The sequence below is a fragment of the Nelusetta ayraudi genome, unplaced genomic scaffold, assembly GCF_046127955.1.
Source record: "Nelusetta ayraudi isolate G7.1 ecotype Tasmania unplaced genomic scaffold, CSIRO-AGI_Nayr_v1 ptg000074l, whole genome shotgun sequence".
NCBI classification, from domain to species: Eukaryota; Metazoa; Chordata; class Actinopteri; order Tetraodontiformes; family Monacanthidae; genus Nelusetta; species Nelusetta ayraudi.
This window is the reverse complement of record NW_027466124.1, coordinates 1,006,989-1,018,507: the sequence shown is the minus strand read 5'-3', so window position 1 is coordinate 1,018,507 and position 11,519 is coordinate 1,006,989. Positions and strand designations below refer to the sequence as shown.

At 42.2% G+C, this 11,519-nt stretch overlaps 3 protein-coding genes across 5 annotated transcripts in view; 2 read left to right on the top strand and 1 right to left on the bottom strand.

Moving 5' to 3' along the window:
* Window positions 1-232: 232 nt before the first annotated feature.
* On the bottom strand, window positions 233-1,611 carry afp4 (antifreeze protein type IV). The gene is made up of 4 exons (XM_076043316.1): window positions 1,595-1,611; window positions 1,430-1,504; window positions 1,182-1,317; window positions 233-599 (listed from the first exon to the last, which is right to left on the bottom strand). The coding sequence occupies exons 2-4, from the start codon at window positions 1,479-1,481 to the stop codon at window positions 338-340; spliced, it is 450 nt and encodes a 149-aa protein (XP_075899431.1). The 5' UTR covers window positions 1,482-1,504; window positions 1,595-1,611; the 3' UTR covers window positions 233-337.
* A 3,371-nt stretch (window positions 1,612-4,982) lies between these two features.
* rbm8a (RNA binding motif protein 8A) lies at window positions 4,983-7,874 on the top strand. 2 transcript variants are annotated; one of them, XM_076043325.1, is made up of 6 exons: window positions 4,983-5,131; window positions 5,725-5,784; window positions 5,893-5,970; window positions 6,274-6,410; window positions 7,119-7,255; window positions 7,413-7,874. In XM_076043325.1, the coding sequence occupies exons 1-6, from the start codon at window positions 5,065-5,067 to the stop codon at window positions 7,459-7,461; spliced, it is 528 nt and encodes a 175-aa protein (XP_075899440.1). In that variant the 5' UTR covers window positions 4,983-5,064; the 3' UTR covers window positions 7,462-7,874. The 2 variants fall into 2 exon arrangements, with proteins under 2 accessions (XP_075899440.1, XP_075899441.1); XM_076043326.1 differs by having other exon boundaries at window positions 5,031-5,125.
* Window positions 7,875-8,228: 354 nt separating this feature from the next.
* Window positions 8,229-11,519, top strand: part of otud7b (OTU deubiquitinase 7B) — a 30,129-nt gene continuing 26,838 nt past the window's right edge. For both annotated transcript variants that reach the window (XM_076043323.1, XM_076043324.1), the window contains exon 1: window positions 8,229-8,450. The gene's annotated coding sequence lies outside the window, so the exon portion shown is untranslated. The remainder of the gene's footprint in view (window positions 8,451-11,519) is intronic.

Sequence of the window (11,519 nt, the reverse complement as noted above, 5' to 3'; positions counted from 1 at the left end):
ATAAACGATGGAGAGGCGATGACCCGAAGGCTGGGGGGAGGGCAGGGGGCAACACTGATATCGACCCTTACGGTTCAATGAGACGACGCACGTCACGCTCTGCTAAGGCATGACTCATTTCCATTTTTATGCCTTTGCCCTTTGACGTTCCGTAAATGTGTCCAATTATTCAAAGTCATAGAAGCCAGAGTGAAGAACACACGTGATAAAAAAGACAACAACAACAACTCCGTGCCTTTCAAAACCCCTTTAATGATGTCATTCAATCTCAAACGGCTTCCCGTCGGGGGGGTGAGGCACACCGACATCTGGCTCGGAACCTGCAGGCAGATGAGCTCTACTGGGGAGGCAGCAGGGCTTTGGTCTGGTCCAGCATCTGTGTGAAGACCTTCTCGATCAAGGCGACCAGAGGCTTCACCTGGGCGTGGACGTTGTCGGTCAGGGGCATCACCTGGGTCTTGAAGTTTTCGGTGATGGGCCTCATCTGGTCCTCGATGTTGGTGATGTAGGGCTTGACCTGCTCCTGCAGCTTGGTGGCCTCAGCCTGGACTTTCTCCACCAGGGGCTGGATCTGGGCTCGGCTGCCTGCCATGTAGTTGCTGTTGGGGAGCGGGGGGAGCGGAAGCCTTGACTCTGGGTGTCATTTTAACAAGTCAAACATCAAGCCAGAGTGTTTGGACTGAGAAAATAGAATCATGGATAAACAACATCTTGTTCTGCATTTATAATCTCAAACCTCAAGCAGATGATGTTTAGCGTGCTAACTGAGCACTGTGAATCATTGTGAAAAATCTTAAAATACATATATCCACATTAATGCTTTTTTTTCTGCACGTCTAAATTCACGTGTAGCAGTGTCATAAAAAACAGTAACAGCTGAAACTAGCATGTGCTCTTATAATATTGTTTAAAAACTGAAATAAAACTATAAAAATAAATAAAAATATATTTATTGTAAATGTTACACCACATTTACTTTTAAGGATTAAGTCTGAGGCCTGGCGCCCCAGATGGAGTCACCTCAGCGAGTCAAAACCAGCGTCAAAATGCAACCCTGGAGTTGCTGTGTCCAAATAAAAAACGAAACATATGAACAAATGTTTCTATTTCTAAAAATTATGTTAAAAAAACAACAAAAAAAACATTGAATATCAGGCCTAGAGTACGAGTTTTGAACTTACTGGGCAGTGTTGGCCACCTCCATGGTCTTCACCTTCTCCACCATGTCCTGGGTTGCGGCACTGATGCTGGCGGACATGTCATTGATGAGCTGTGTGATCCTGTCCACATCACCCTGGACAGCCATGGCCTCAGAGCCTGGATCGGGGGGGAGGGGACATTATTTTTTTTAGCTGGGGGAAACATTCCAAAAGCTGCAAATCTGTTCACATAATAATTTTTTTTAGCAAATGTAATTCTATGGGCTCACCATTGGCAACAGCCAGCAGGACGAGGAGAGCGGCGGCGACGGAGAATTTCATGGCTGCGGTTGAGCAAAGCCGACCTGAGGATGACAGATGAGTCAGTTCGCCGTGTTTGGTCAGTTTTCTGTGAGCGTCTGGACGTAAAGAGAGCAGAACAGGCCGGGACTCACCTTTCCTTGAGGAGGGTTCTGAGCGGTGTCTTCAGTGGGGCAGTAGCAGGCCTTTTATAGCACTGGACGGTGAGCTAATCACCACTAATCGTGATTTCATCACCCACAACCCCAAAGTGGTGACCTGACAGGGCAGCAAGACGCGTGTTGGCTGGACCTTGAAGCTTGATAGTCGTCACAAGTAAAAGACAAAGTCCACCAGTCGAGTGTGTGTGTGTGTGTGTGTGTGTGTGTGTCTGTGTTGGCTGTCAGACTTTGGCTGTATGTTGTCTGCTAGAAATCTTACATCTTTGCAGCCGTAGCTTTTTTTTTTCTGCTACTCTGTGTTCAAACTCTGCTCCTGAAATACTTGAGCGGTTAAAAACATGTTTGGGGAAGTTCAGTGAAGGGTCACTGTGCCAAAAAAAAAAAAAAAAAATGTAGACTTCTTTTCTTCTCTGCGTGTCAAGCACAAAGCATCACGAAATGATGGACTTTGAATGAGAAAGTCTTTCATTCATTCATCTCTTTCATTTTGAGTGAAGCTGCAGTTTCTTTCACCGCGGTGTTTGTGTCAAAGACGTTTTGCAATTGACTTTGAAATGTATTGACAGGCAAAAGAAAAAACTCAACATGGTGATACGCAGGGATTAAAAAGATGAAAAACCTTAACTGAACTAAACGGACAAAAGGTCAAAATAAAAACATAACACATTTCAATAAAAGTCCAGTTGAATCCATATTACACATTTTGCAGCCGTTTGGCAAAAATGTGTACACACTTATAACAAATATAAAAAAAATTCTACTAATATTTAAAATTCTGCTTTTATCAGACACAACAAGATTAGTACGAGTTAAATTTCACTTCCACAATCACAAGAGGAGTTCAGGGTGTATTTTTGGAAAGTGTTGTACATATCTATGTACATATATATATATGTATGTATATATATATATATATATATATATATATATATATATATATATATATATATATATATATATATATATATATATATATATATATGAATGCATATTTTTGGCTGACTGTTTTATTATTGCACCACTTCCTTTATGATACTATGGAGTAATTCTTCCACTGCCTTGTTATCAGAGGGTCCCTAGACAAGAACATAGAGCCAGTTGTTATCAATCATATCAACTCTCCTTGAAACAAATTCCATAAATTCCACTCAGGCTGCATAGCGACGACACGGCAACTCTATCCAGATTTCCTTGCAGTGATATCTCTGCCACTCGTTAAATGCTGTGTCGTGTGCATTTTATTTTCAACTCGATTCTTCTGTTTTTGTCTGTCTGTTCTTTTCTTCCTTTCAACATCTGAAGATGAGGTTGGACATTGTGTGTCTCCAGTAACCAAAATGAAAAAGCCAGTCATCCAGTTGCTCTTGCGCCTCTTGTTTTTGCACCCCTCGCTTTTCACTGGAGCAGTAATAAAGTGATTGCAAAGATGTTCTTGTGTTCTTGTGGCTTGAGCAAAAATCCTACAAGGGGAAAAAAACAACAACAACAACAACAACAACAACTAATGTCCATTAAATTAGCGCTGTTTAGAAAATCTCAGTCTTTGCTGCTCTCTCCGGGTAATGATGAAATCTTTGTTTGCCAGCTTGGATTTTAATCTCGCACGGCACATTGAGATGCACGCATGCATCTGCAAAATGACTGAAACCACTTTACCTTCATTTGAAAAAAAAACCCTGGAAATAAATAAGTGACTGTGAGATGGTGCTTTTAAAGCGCACACGTGTGTGACTATAACGTGGCACGCTTTTATCATATCAACCTGAGATATAAGATCCACTTAATTTATTTTTTTTTATCAGGGAACAGAGCAAAATTAATTTTGTCGCTCACAAAGAGGGAGCATTAAGTGCACAAATGTCATATCTATAAACAAGTGCAATAAAAAGCAGCGCATATTAATGGATATACAGAAAATGCAGCAGAGGCAGTCCCCCCCCCCCCCTCTTCCCTGGCTCAGGGATGCAGTGCCAAGAAACACAGCCTGCTTTCACCCGGGCGCAGCACCCCTGCAACCCTGAGTGCAGGATAAGCTGTGATAAAAAATAATAATAATAATAATAATAATAATGAATGGGTGGTTCTCATATGCAAGTCACACCAATCGGAACAGAAGATGACATCTGACCTCAGCCTTCATGTCATGGATGTCAAACCAGGAAGCCAATGAAGCAACATACATCGTATTGCTGCCTTTTTAGTTGATGATCATTTGCGCACTGTAAATTCTGTTGAATGAAACATGCTAATTTCTTTTCTTTTTCTCTTATGTTCTATACTCTGTTTGTTGTTGAGACTTAAGACAGATCTTTGTCATGACTACCACCGTTGATTGGCTTACATCATTCACGGTGGTTATCAACACAAAGTTCACCTTTGTTCAGTGAACCCACAAAGTGAGTTAGACTGCTGGTCCCACTATTGTACTGTACTGTCTCACCCTGACCACCTATTGATAGACTTTTTTTTTCAATTTATTTATCAATCACAAGTCTTTTTTGTTCGGACACTAGATGGCGGACACTGTGTGAGGACACTGGTCCATTCCTAATATGTTAAAAGGGCGTTATGTATTCCGGGGTTGGACTCATTTTCTTATGAAAATATTACTCTGAAACTGAAAATGAAACCTGCGCACATAGACATTTTATTCTCTGTTATATGTGCAGTGAACAACCCTGCTTTTGTCTACCATGGTTTTTCCCTCTAAAACTGAAAGAATGATTAATTGTCTTAATTAGTGAATTCATTTCTCATTTTATCTCCGTGACAAGAAGGCTGCAAACAAAACACTTCAAAGCAAAGTGCTCTTGTCGACAGTACAAAAGCCTGCTGGGTTGCAGTATGCAGTAGATTTCTCAGGACTTCTATTTCAACTTATCAATTCAATCAATTTACCACCAGATGCGGACCGATTAACACTTCGCACCTGAGCTCTGACGCAACCAACTGGGTTCCGTTTTCAAACCTTAGCCTGATGCTTTAGATCCCTCTGCTGGACATTGGAATTATTGCAAATGTTGCCACTGTAACAGTGGCTAATAATAATAATAATAATAATAATAATAATAATAATAATAATAATAATAATAATAATAATAATAAATTAACGTCTTTGCCTGCATGTATAATTCACTCATTCATACGTAAGTTGTCACACTGCTGGTGCCAAAATATAGCTGATAAAGTTTTGATACCTAAATTCTATTTTAATATATATATTGAAAAAAAATAAATAAATAATAAAAAAAAAAAAAAAAAATAATAATAATAATAATAATAATCATCACGAAAGATATTTAGCCATGATTTTGAAAACAGACGACGGAGCAGTTCGTCCGTATTTTCAGGGTTTGTGAAATGCGGACTGGCAACTAACGTGTGAACGTGTTGTCTGTGCGCCTGCGCGTTATGTTGGTCAGTCGCAAACACACACAGGCATCATGGCGGACGTACTGGATCTTCATGAGGCGGGAGGCGAAGACTTTCCTATGGATGACGATGGTGATGGTAACCAGCCGCACATTTGTTCGATGGTGTAATTTATTTCACGAGATCCACTTTAAAGTAGCGCCCAAAAACTCTCCCGGGCGTTTTAACGGCGCTAGAGTTGGACCGAACCACGCTGCGTGCTAACCTAGCAGGCCCAGGAAATGCTAGCAGGCTAAGTTTAAGCTAACAACGCACGGGCGGCTCATTCAAACGTCTTCTGAGCCTACAATGTTGTAGTTACTGCATTTGTTCGGTGGATAACTCGTTTCTTGCGTAGAACGCCTAAACGGAACATTGTTGTGACTGAAGTAAAAAGCTGTCTCGAGTTTTTTCCCCCATAAATTCAAATTTGAGTTAGCATGTTGATAGCCGCGGTTAGCGCTTCAGACCTATACCTGAATAAAGAAGCCGATAGTTCAACTAGCCGGCAGTGTTTTTCAGAAGTTAGATGCTCGCGTAGTGTGCACTGTTATATCTAATCATTTTTAATTCGTCTTTAGCGAAATCAGATCATTAAAGATTCTAGGTAGTCATAAAAGTCCCTGCAATGCACAAGGTTCACATCGAGAACATCTAAACATTTGACTTTTTCTGAACTTTTACCTCCTCAGAAAGCATCCACAAATTAAAGGAGAAGGCCAAGAAGAGGAAAGGACGAGGTTTCGGACACGGTAAAACAAAACAAACAAACAAAAATCACCCATAATGACGTCTATTTTTAATCTATATTTTGTGCCGCTTTTGATGGCGCTTACTCAAATGTTTTGTGCTGTTTACAGAGGACGGAACCAGGTCCAGGATCAAAGAGGATTATGACACTGTTGAGCAAGATGGAGATGAGCCAGGCCCACAGAGATGTAAGTGTAGATCTTACCAAAGATTCACAGTATAATTATTCTGCTCTCTTCTGTTCGTAATAGTCTGCTGTGTCTGGATTGCACAGTGTAAAAAAAAAACCAATACAACAATATGCTAGAATTATACGCCAGCAGTGAAAGCCATCACAGTCTTTGTCTCTTATCTAGGCAAGAAAATAATTTGAAGGCACTTAAAATAGTAAAAGCTACTCCAATGGCCTGACATATTGATGTGTAGAATAAGGTGCCTCTGTCTTTTAAACAATTTTCATGATTTTTGATTGTGTGTTTTCTTGGTTATAGCTGTTGAAGGCTGGATCCTGTTTGTGACGGGTGTACATGAAGAAGCCACAGAGGAAAACATCCACGACAAGTTCTCTGAATTTGGAGAAATTAAGAACCTGCATCTGAATCTGGATCGCAGGACTGGCTACCTGAAGGTTAAGATTATGAACCTTTGTACATTCATTTTTGTGTTGTTTTTCAGTCAATCAAACTTCATTTACAAAGCACATTTCATACACAAAAGATGCAACACAAGGTGCTTGACAAAACATTGAAAAAAAACAACAACTTTATCTCCACTTTCAGCTTTTACAGTTTGTCATTTTTATTCTCCAGATCATTTCTCTAATCTAATCTCTAATCTTTGAATACTGGAATTTTAATGTCTCTGATACATATAAGTATATCTCATGTTCATCCAGTTGTGAGAGTGCTAATGTCCTCTTGAGTGTGCAAAACTTCTGCTGCCAATAAATAATAATAAGAAGACAACCTTTATTGATCCCACAGTGGGGACATTTGCATAATTACAGCAGCAAAAACTCTACAGTGCAAAGATTGAGAATTATATTATGTTTTTTTTTTTTTAATGAACTTGTGAGTCACAGGTACAATGTCCTGTGCCCTGAATTACACATTACACATATTGATCCTTAGGAGTTTGAAGATGTATATAGTAGTGTGTACTTTTTGCGCTACCTTCCTATTTAAACACAAGGTGGCAGCATTGCATTCAAAACACATGTATTCCACCCACATTGCAGCATGAGTCCAGTTGTATAGATACAAAAGTGTCCGAACAGTATCACTTAAAAAGTGCAGCAACACATTACAATTACTAACATATTGACAACTGTACTCAGGGATACGCATTGGTGGAGTATGAGACATACAAAGAGGCCCAGGCAGCCATGGAAGGACTCAACAGTCAGGACTTGATGGGCCAGCCCATCAATGTTGACTGGGGATTTGTCAGAGGACCCCCCAAGAACAAGAGGAGGTGAGGGTGGCTGCATTGCAGTCCATGGGAATGTTTTAACTGTGCTAAAATAATGATTCAACAATGAAATCAGTTATTATCCACGTCTTTTATAGCTCTTCAAACAAATATTCCCTTGTCTGTCATTGACTTGCTCCACCTGTTCACATCTTTACAGGCCTGGAGGACGAAGACGCAGTAGGAGCCCGGACAGGAGGCGACGTTAGAGTTGGCAGTTCCACTGACTACAAGGCTTTCATCTTGTTCACAGGCAGTTTATAAATCTCCCATCCTCTCATAAACAGTTAATTTCAAGTTCAAATATCAGCATTATAGTTGCTGTGAGAGATATTAGGCTTCACTGTAAAGATCAGGAGTTAATAAAAATAAAAAAATTGGCCATGTACCGAATTTCATATTTTTGTAATTACATCAGTCGACTTCCTCTCAGCTGTGTCAGTGAAATTAGCTTTAAAAAAAACCCCACCACTCTGGGGTTGTGTACGTTTTTGATTTTGCGTCATTGATTTCTGATTATTTGTTTTCGTGGTATGTTCTTTTCAGTTTTACTCAATAGTTTGTTGGTTTAATTGTGCTGGAGTGTTTTCTTTTATAACAATTGAGGAACATTAAACTTTTTTTAAAGGACAACGTGTGCCCTTTTTGTGTGTTTTATTTAGCACCGCTAGTGACGTAGGGTTTACATCATCGCGGATGACCTCACTCAGACAGATGCTGTCCCAGCTATTTTGTCAACTCCAGAGCACCTGTCACTCTGGGCTCTTTGGGCCATTCATAGGCCACTTGTTCTCGGACCCTTTTTGCCCTGTATTCTTCCACAGCCAATTGGCAGGCGAACGTCTCGCACTCTGCCGTCCTCATTTGGTGTTTACTCAATCGGTGAACATCAGTCTCGAGCCCAGACAAACTCAATTGGCGGAAGACGATGTCCATTAGACGAATTCCCCTCTTGGATTGGCCGCCTTTTTACTAGGAGGCGGGCTCAATCGCCCCGTTGACGTTGTTGTTGTAAGTGGTGGAGAAATTACTTTGTCGCTGGCGGTGAGGTTTGGGGTATCACGTTTACCTCCAGCCACGAAAAATGCTAAAAAGTTAGAAATCACCTCCACTGGGATTACACGCGTTGTTCGTAGGTTGGTACTCGTTGGAAAACTAAATGGGACGCCGGAAAAAGACATCTGCGAGGTCGCTAAGGGTAAGTAGGGTAGCTTGTAGCTCCTCCGTTAGCTAACGCTAGCCCCTGATTAGCCAGGCTTGGAGTAGCTTACTTGCTAGCCCAGCCTTGCCTCTCGAACTGCATTTTTTGTAAAATAATTTAAAAATATATATATATCGCCGCCTCCGTGTGACTAGCATCCCACACACGTGTGAGACTTCCAATGCGTGAACTAAGTTGTCTAGGACGTCGGAATAAAGTTACAGCGGTGAGTGTGAGAATGATGCACCAAGTCCGTCCCTCTATACGTCTCAAAATGCGTTTATGTAAGCATGTGTATTGTTCGCTGATAATTTTTTTTGTCTAGAATAATAGCCGCAGCCATTAGAGGCGACACGGAGTCAGCACTCAGCGTTGGGAGAAACGAAATTCCCAATGTTATTCTTCGTGCGTGTGCCGCAAAATACACAAGGCAGGCTATTTTAATCAGAGGCGTGCACAGCCGAAACTTAACGACGCGTTAGCTCCGCGAGCTGTCAGCTGCGGGCTGTAGCTGTATGGGGAGCATTGTACTGCAAAAGTTGCCCGTCACACTTGTCATTTTATTGACGTTTCAAAACAAAACAACTAAACGTTGTTGTGTTTTTTTTTTTGTTTTTTTTTTACATTTGCATTTGCATCAGCGCGCACAGTTTCCTGCATCCAGCACTTGAGGGATAGCGGGGCAGTCACGAACCGATTATGTGAGCCGAGTTGTAAGGTGCGTGTGATGTAACGTTGGCTTAACGCTCCGGCGAGGATAAATGTGTATGCCGACTTCCAGTCACTAGTTTTCCACCGACCAGCATTAACGGTTAATGGATGATGTGAGCGACTGAGTCAGAATTGCTGCTCCACTCCGAGCGTCACTTGCCGGATATGTGCAACTCCCTTGCCTGAGCTGTTTGGTCATCGGGTTCACTGGTTCTTTTCTGGCCTTTTTAATGCGGAACAACAATGACCTCTTGGTCCGTGTTTGGGAAGTGAAGTATTGGTTCTGCATTCCTGCTTTGTTCCTGGCAGTGGAAAAGAACCACCACCACCACCACCACCACAACAACAAAAAAAAGAAGGATGCAGTCTATTGCACCATCTCCTGGATGAGAGAGGGTTGCATTACACCTTGCCCTGAATAATTCAGCTTCTTTCTTATGTTTGTGGTGTCTCGTTCTCTGGTGCACCAGCGTGCACCTTTTTAATCCAGCCCTAAAGGCCTTAAATACTTGTGCATACAGTGTGACGTCTGCTTTGTGGTACGCAAATAGCAGATTGGTGAAGAACGACCTTTGTTCAAGCTCCTGTTTAATTCCAATTTTCAGATCTATATTTTTCATCCCTGAATCCAGTGCAGCAATTTCGCATGATGAGTCCACCAGATACTCTGTAGAGCTCTGGAAAATAGCATATTTAGCCGTCGGTTGACAGCTACCCGCTTAAAGAACAAAACAAAAAAACTGTTGTGTTGTTGGACCTTCAGAGGCACCGGTGGGCTTTGTGACATCACAAAGACATGGTTTCAGTCACGGTGCCGTGGCACACGCGCTTTGTGGAAAGTGGAGCAAGCGAAAGAAGTGAGACGTTTCAGCAGAGTTCAGCGACAGCCTCGAGACAGGATATTGAATTTTGCATCGTAGAGGACTTTTAATGCTGAGCGGAAAGTTTGCCGGTACCAACCTCAATGCAGTGTATTATCAGCTCGCCCTTCCATTGCGGTTGCCATGCAAGTTGATGATGTTGATCTGCGGTTCGCTGTGCAAGTCGAGGTGCATCCAGCGGCACGTTTGGCATCCCAGACAAGCAGCATATTTGAAGCAGCGCCGCATTCCTCCTCCTGCATTTCACATATGAAACTGTCAGTGGGTGAATGAAAACAGGCAGGTTTGTGGTGCACACACACCTGGCTTTATGCTGCACTCCATAGTCACTAAATAAATGAAGGAGAAAAAAAAATCCAATTTATCTTCAAAACGTTGTGATTTTGACAACTCCGATGGAAACGCTCGTCCTGCCTCGGCGCTCAGCGCCCATCGAGCGTCGATCTGTGGCTGAGCTGCAGACTGGCTGTGCTCAGCATTTTACTGAAGTCGCCTTCGAAAGCGATACGGATGAATCGAGACTGATGATGAGAAGATGTTCTGTTATCTTTGATGATTGTAATCCTGCGGCACAAGTTTGATTTTTTTTTTTTTTTTATAAACATGTACGCCGAATATTGCTGCAGATCTTTGCGACAAAGCCTCGCCCTCTGTGAGCTCATGACAGGCAGAGCTCTGAGTACTGTACAATTTAACACACACACTAAAAAAAAACAGAAACCAAAAAAACAAAGTGAAGGATTATCTTTTTCTGATTTCTAAGGCCTTAATGGACAGATTGAAAACACATACAATTAAAGTATTAGTAAAGTGAATGCTATGGGACAGCTAAATATTTAATTGATTTTGCAGTTTTTGTGACTGAACAGCCGTCAATGTTGTGAGTATCGCGTACCGTTGGGCAAACATGCTGCTTCAGCCATGAAAATTTTAAAAGGTCCCTCAGTGGATTCTCCCAAACAGCTGCTTGGTGTGTGTGTCTGTGTCTAGCAGGGATCCGGTGTCAGTTACAGAGTTCGGCCCATTTTCTGATGGAGGGAGTTCCACGGGGTCTCGCAAACAGGGTCAGATTAATAAGTTAACAGATGCACGCGTCTTCAGGTTAGTAGGACAAGCACTTGGCCAATGGCTCAGAAACACTCGTTTGCATGTTTCAACATATGCAGCTGGGGCCGCTCGGCAGCGAGCTAGCAAGAGCGCGACAGCGTTTCCAGCCCAGCGCCTCAGTTGTGTTCAGAGCAATGTGGCACTCTGGGCCCAGATGAATGAAATTTTTACGTCGTAAATCTCACAGCCGTGCATCTGTGCTCGCTCTCGACCGTGGCGCCGTCCGAAAAAGACAGGAGCAGATGTGTGAGGAACACAGCCTGGAACCCTCGCCGTCACAGTGAGACGGTGATCAATAGGTGCCTTGTCTGCGAGTGGCCTTCTCGTCCAGACAGTCGCTCGTAAAAACTCCTGTGGCTCCTGTTCC

Bases quoted from the DNA above. Each gene is read 5' to 3' on its own strand.
- afp4 (XM_076043316.1), bottom strand. From the start codon at position 1,481: ATGAAATTCTCCGTCGCCGCCGCTCTCCTCGTCCTGCTGGCTGTTGCC. The intron at 1,318-1,429 runs GTGAGCCCATAG...CCCCCGATCCAG, and splicing joins CCTGCTGGCTGTTGCCAATG to GCTCTGAGGCCATGGCTGTC. The intron at 600-1,181 runs GTAAGTTCAAAA...GCTCCCCAACAG, and splicing joins GAGGTGGCCAACACTGCCCA to CAACTACATGGCAGGCAGCC.
- rbm8a (XM_076043325.1), top strand. From the start codon at position 5,065: ATGGCGGACGTACTGGATCTTCATGAGGCGGGAGGCGAAGACTTTCCT. The intron at 5,971-6,273 runs GTAAGTGTAGAT...TCTTGGTTATAG, and splicing joins TGAGCCAGGCCCACAGAGAT to CTGTTGAAGGCTGGATCCTG. The intron at 6,411-7,118 runs GTTAAGATTATG...AACTGTACTCAG, and splicing joins GCAGGACTGGCTACCTGAAG to GGATACGCATTGGTGGAGTA.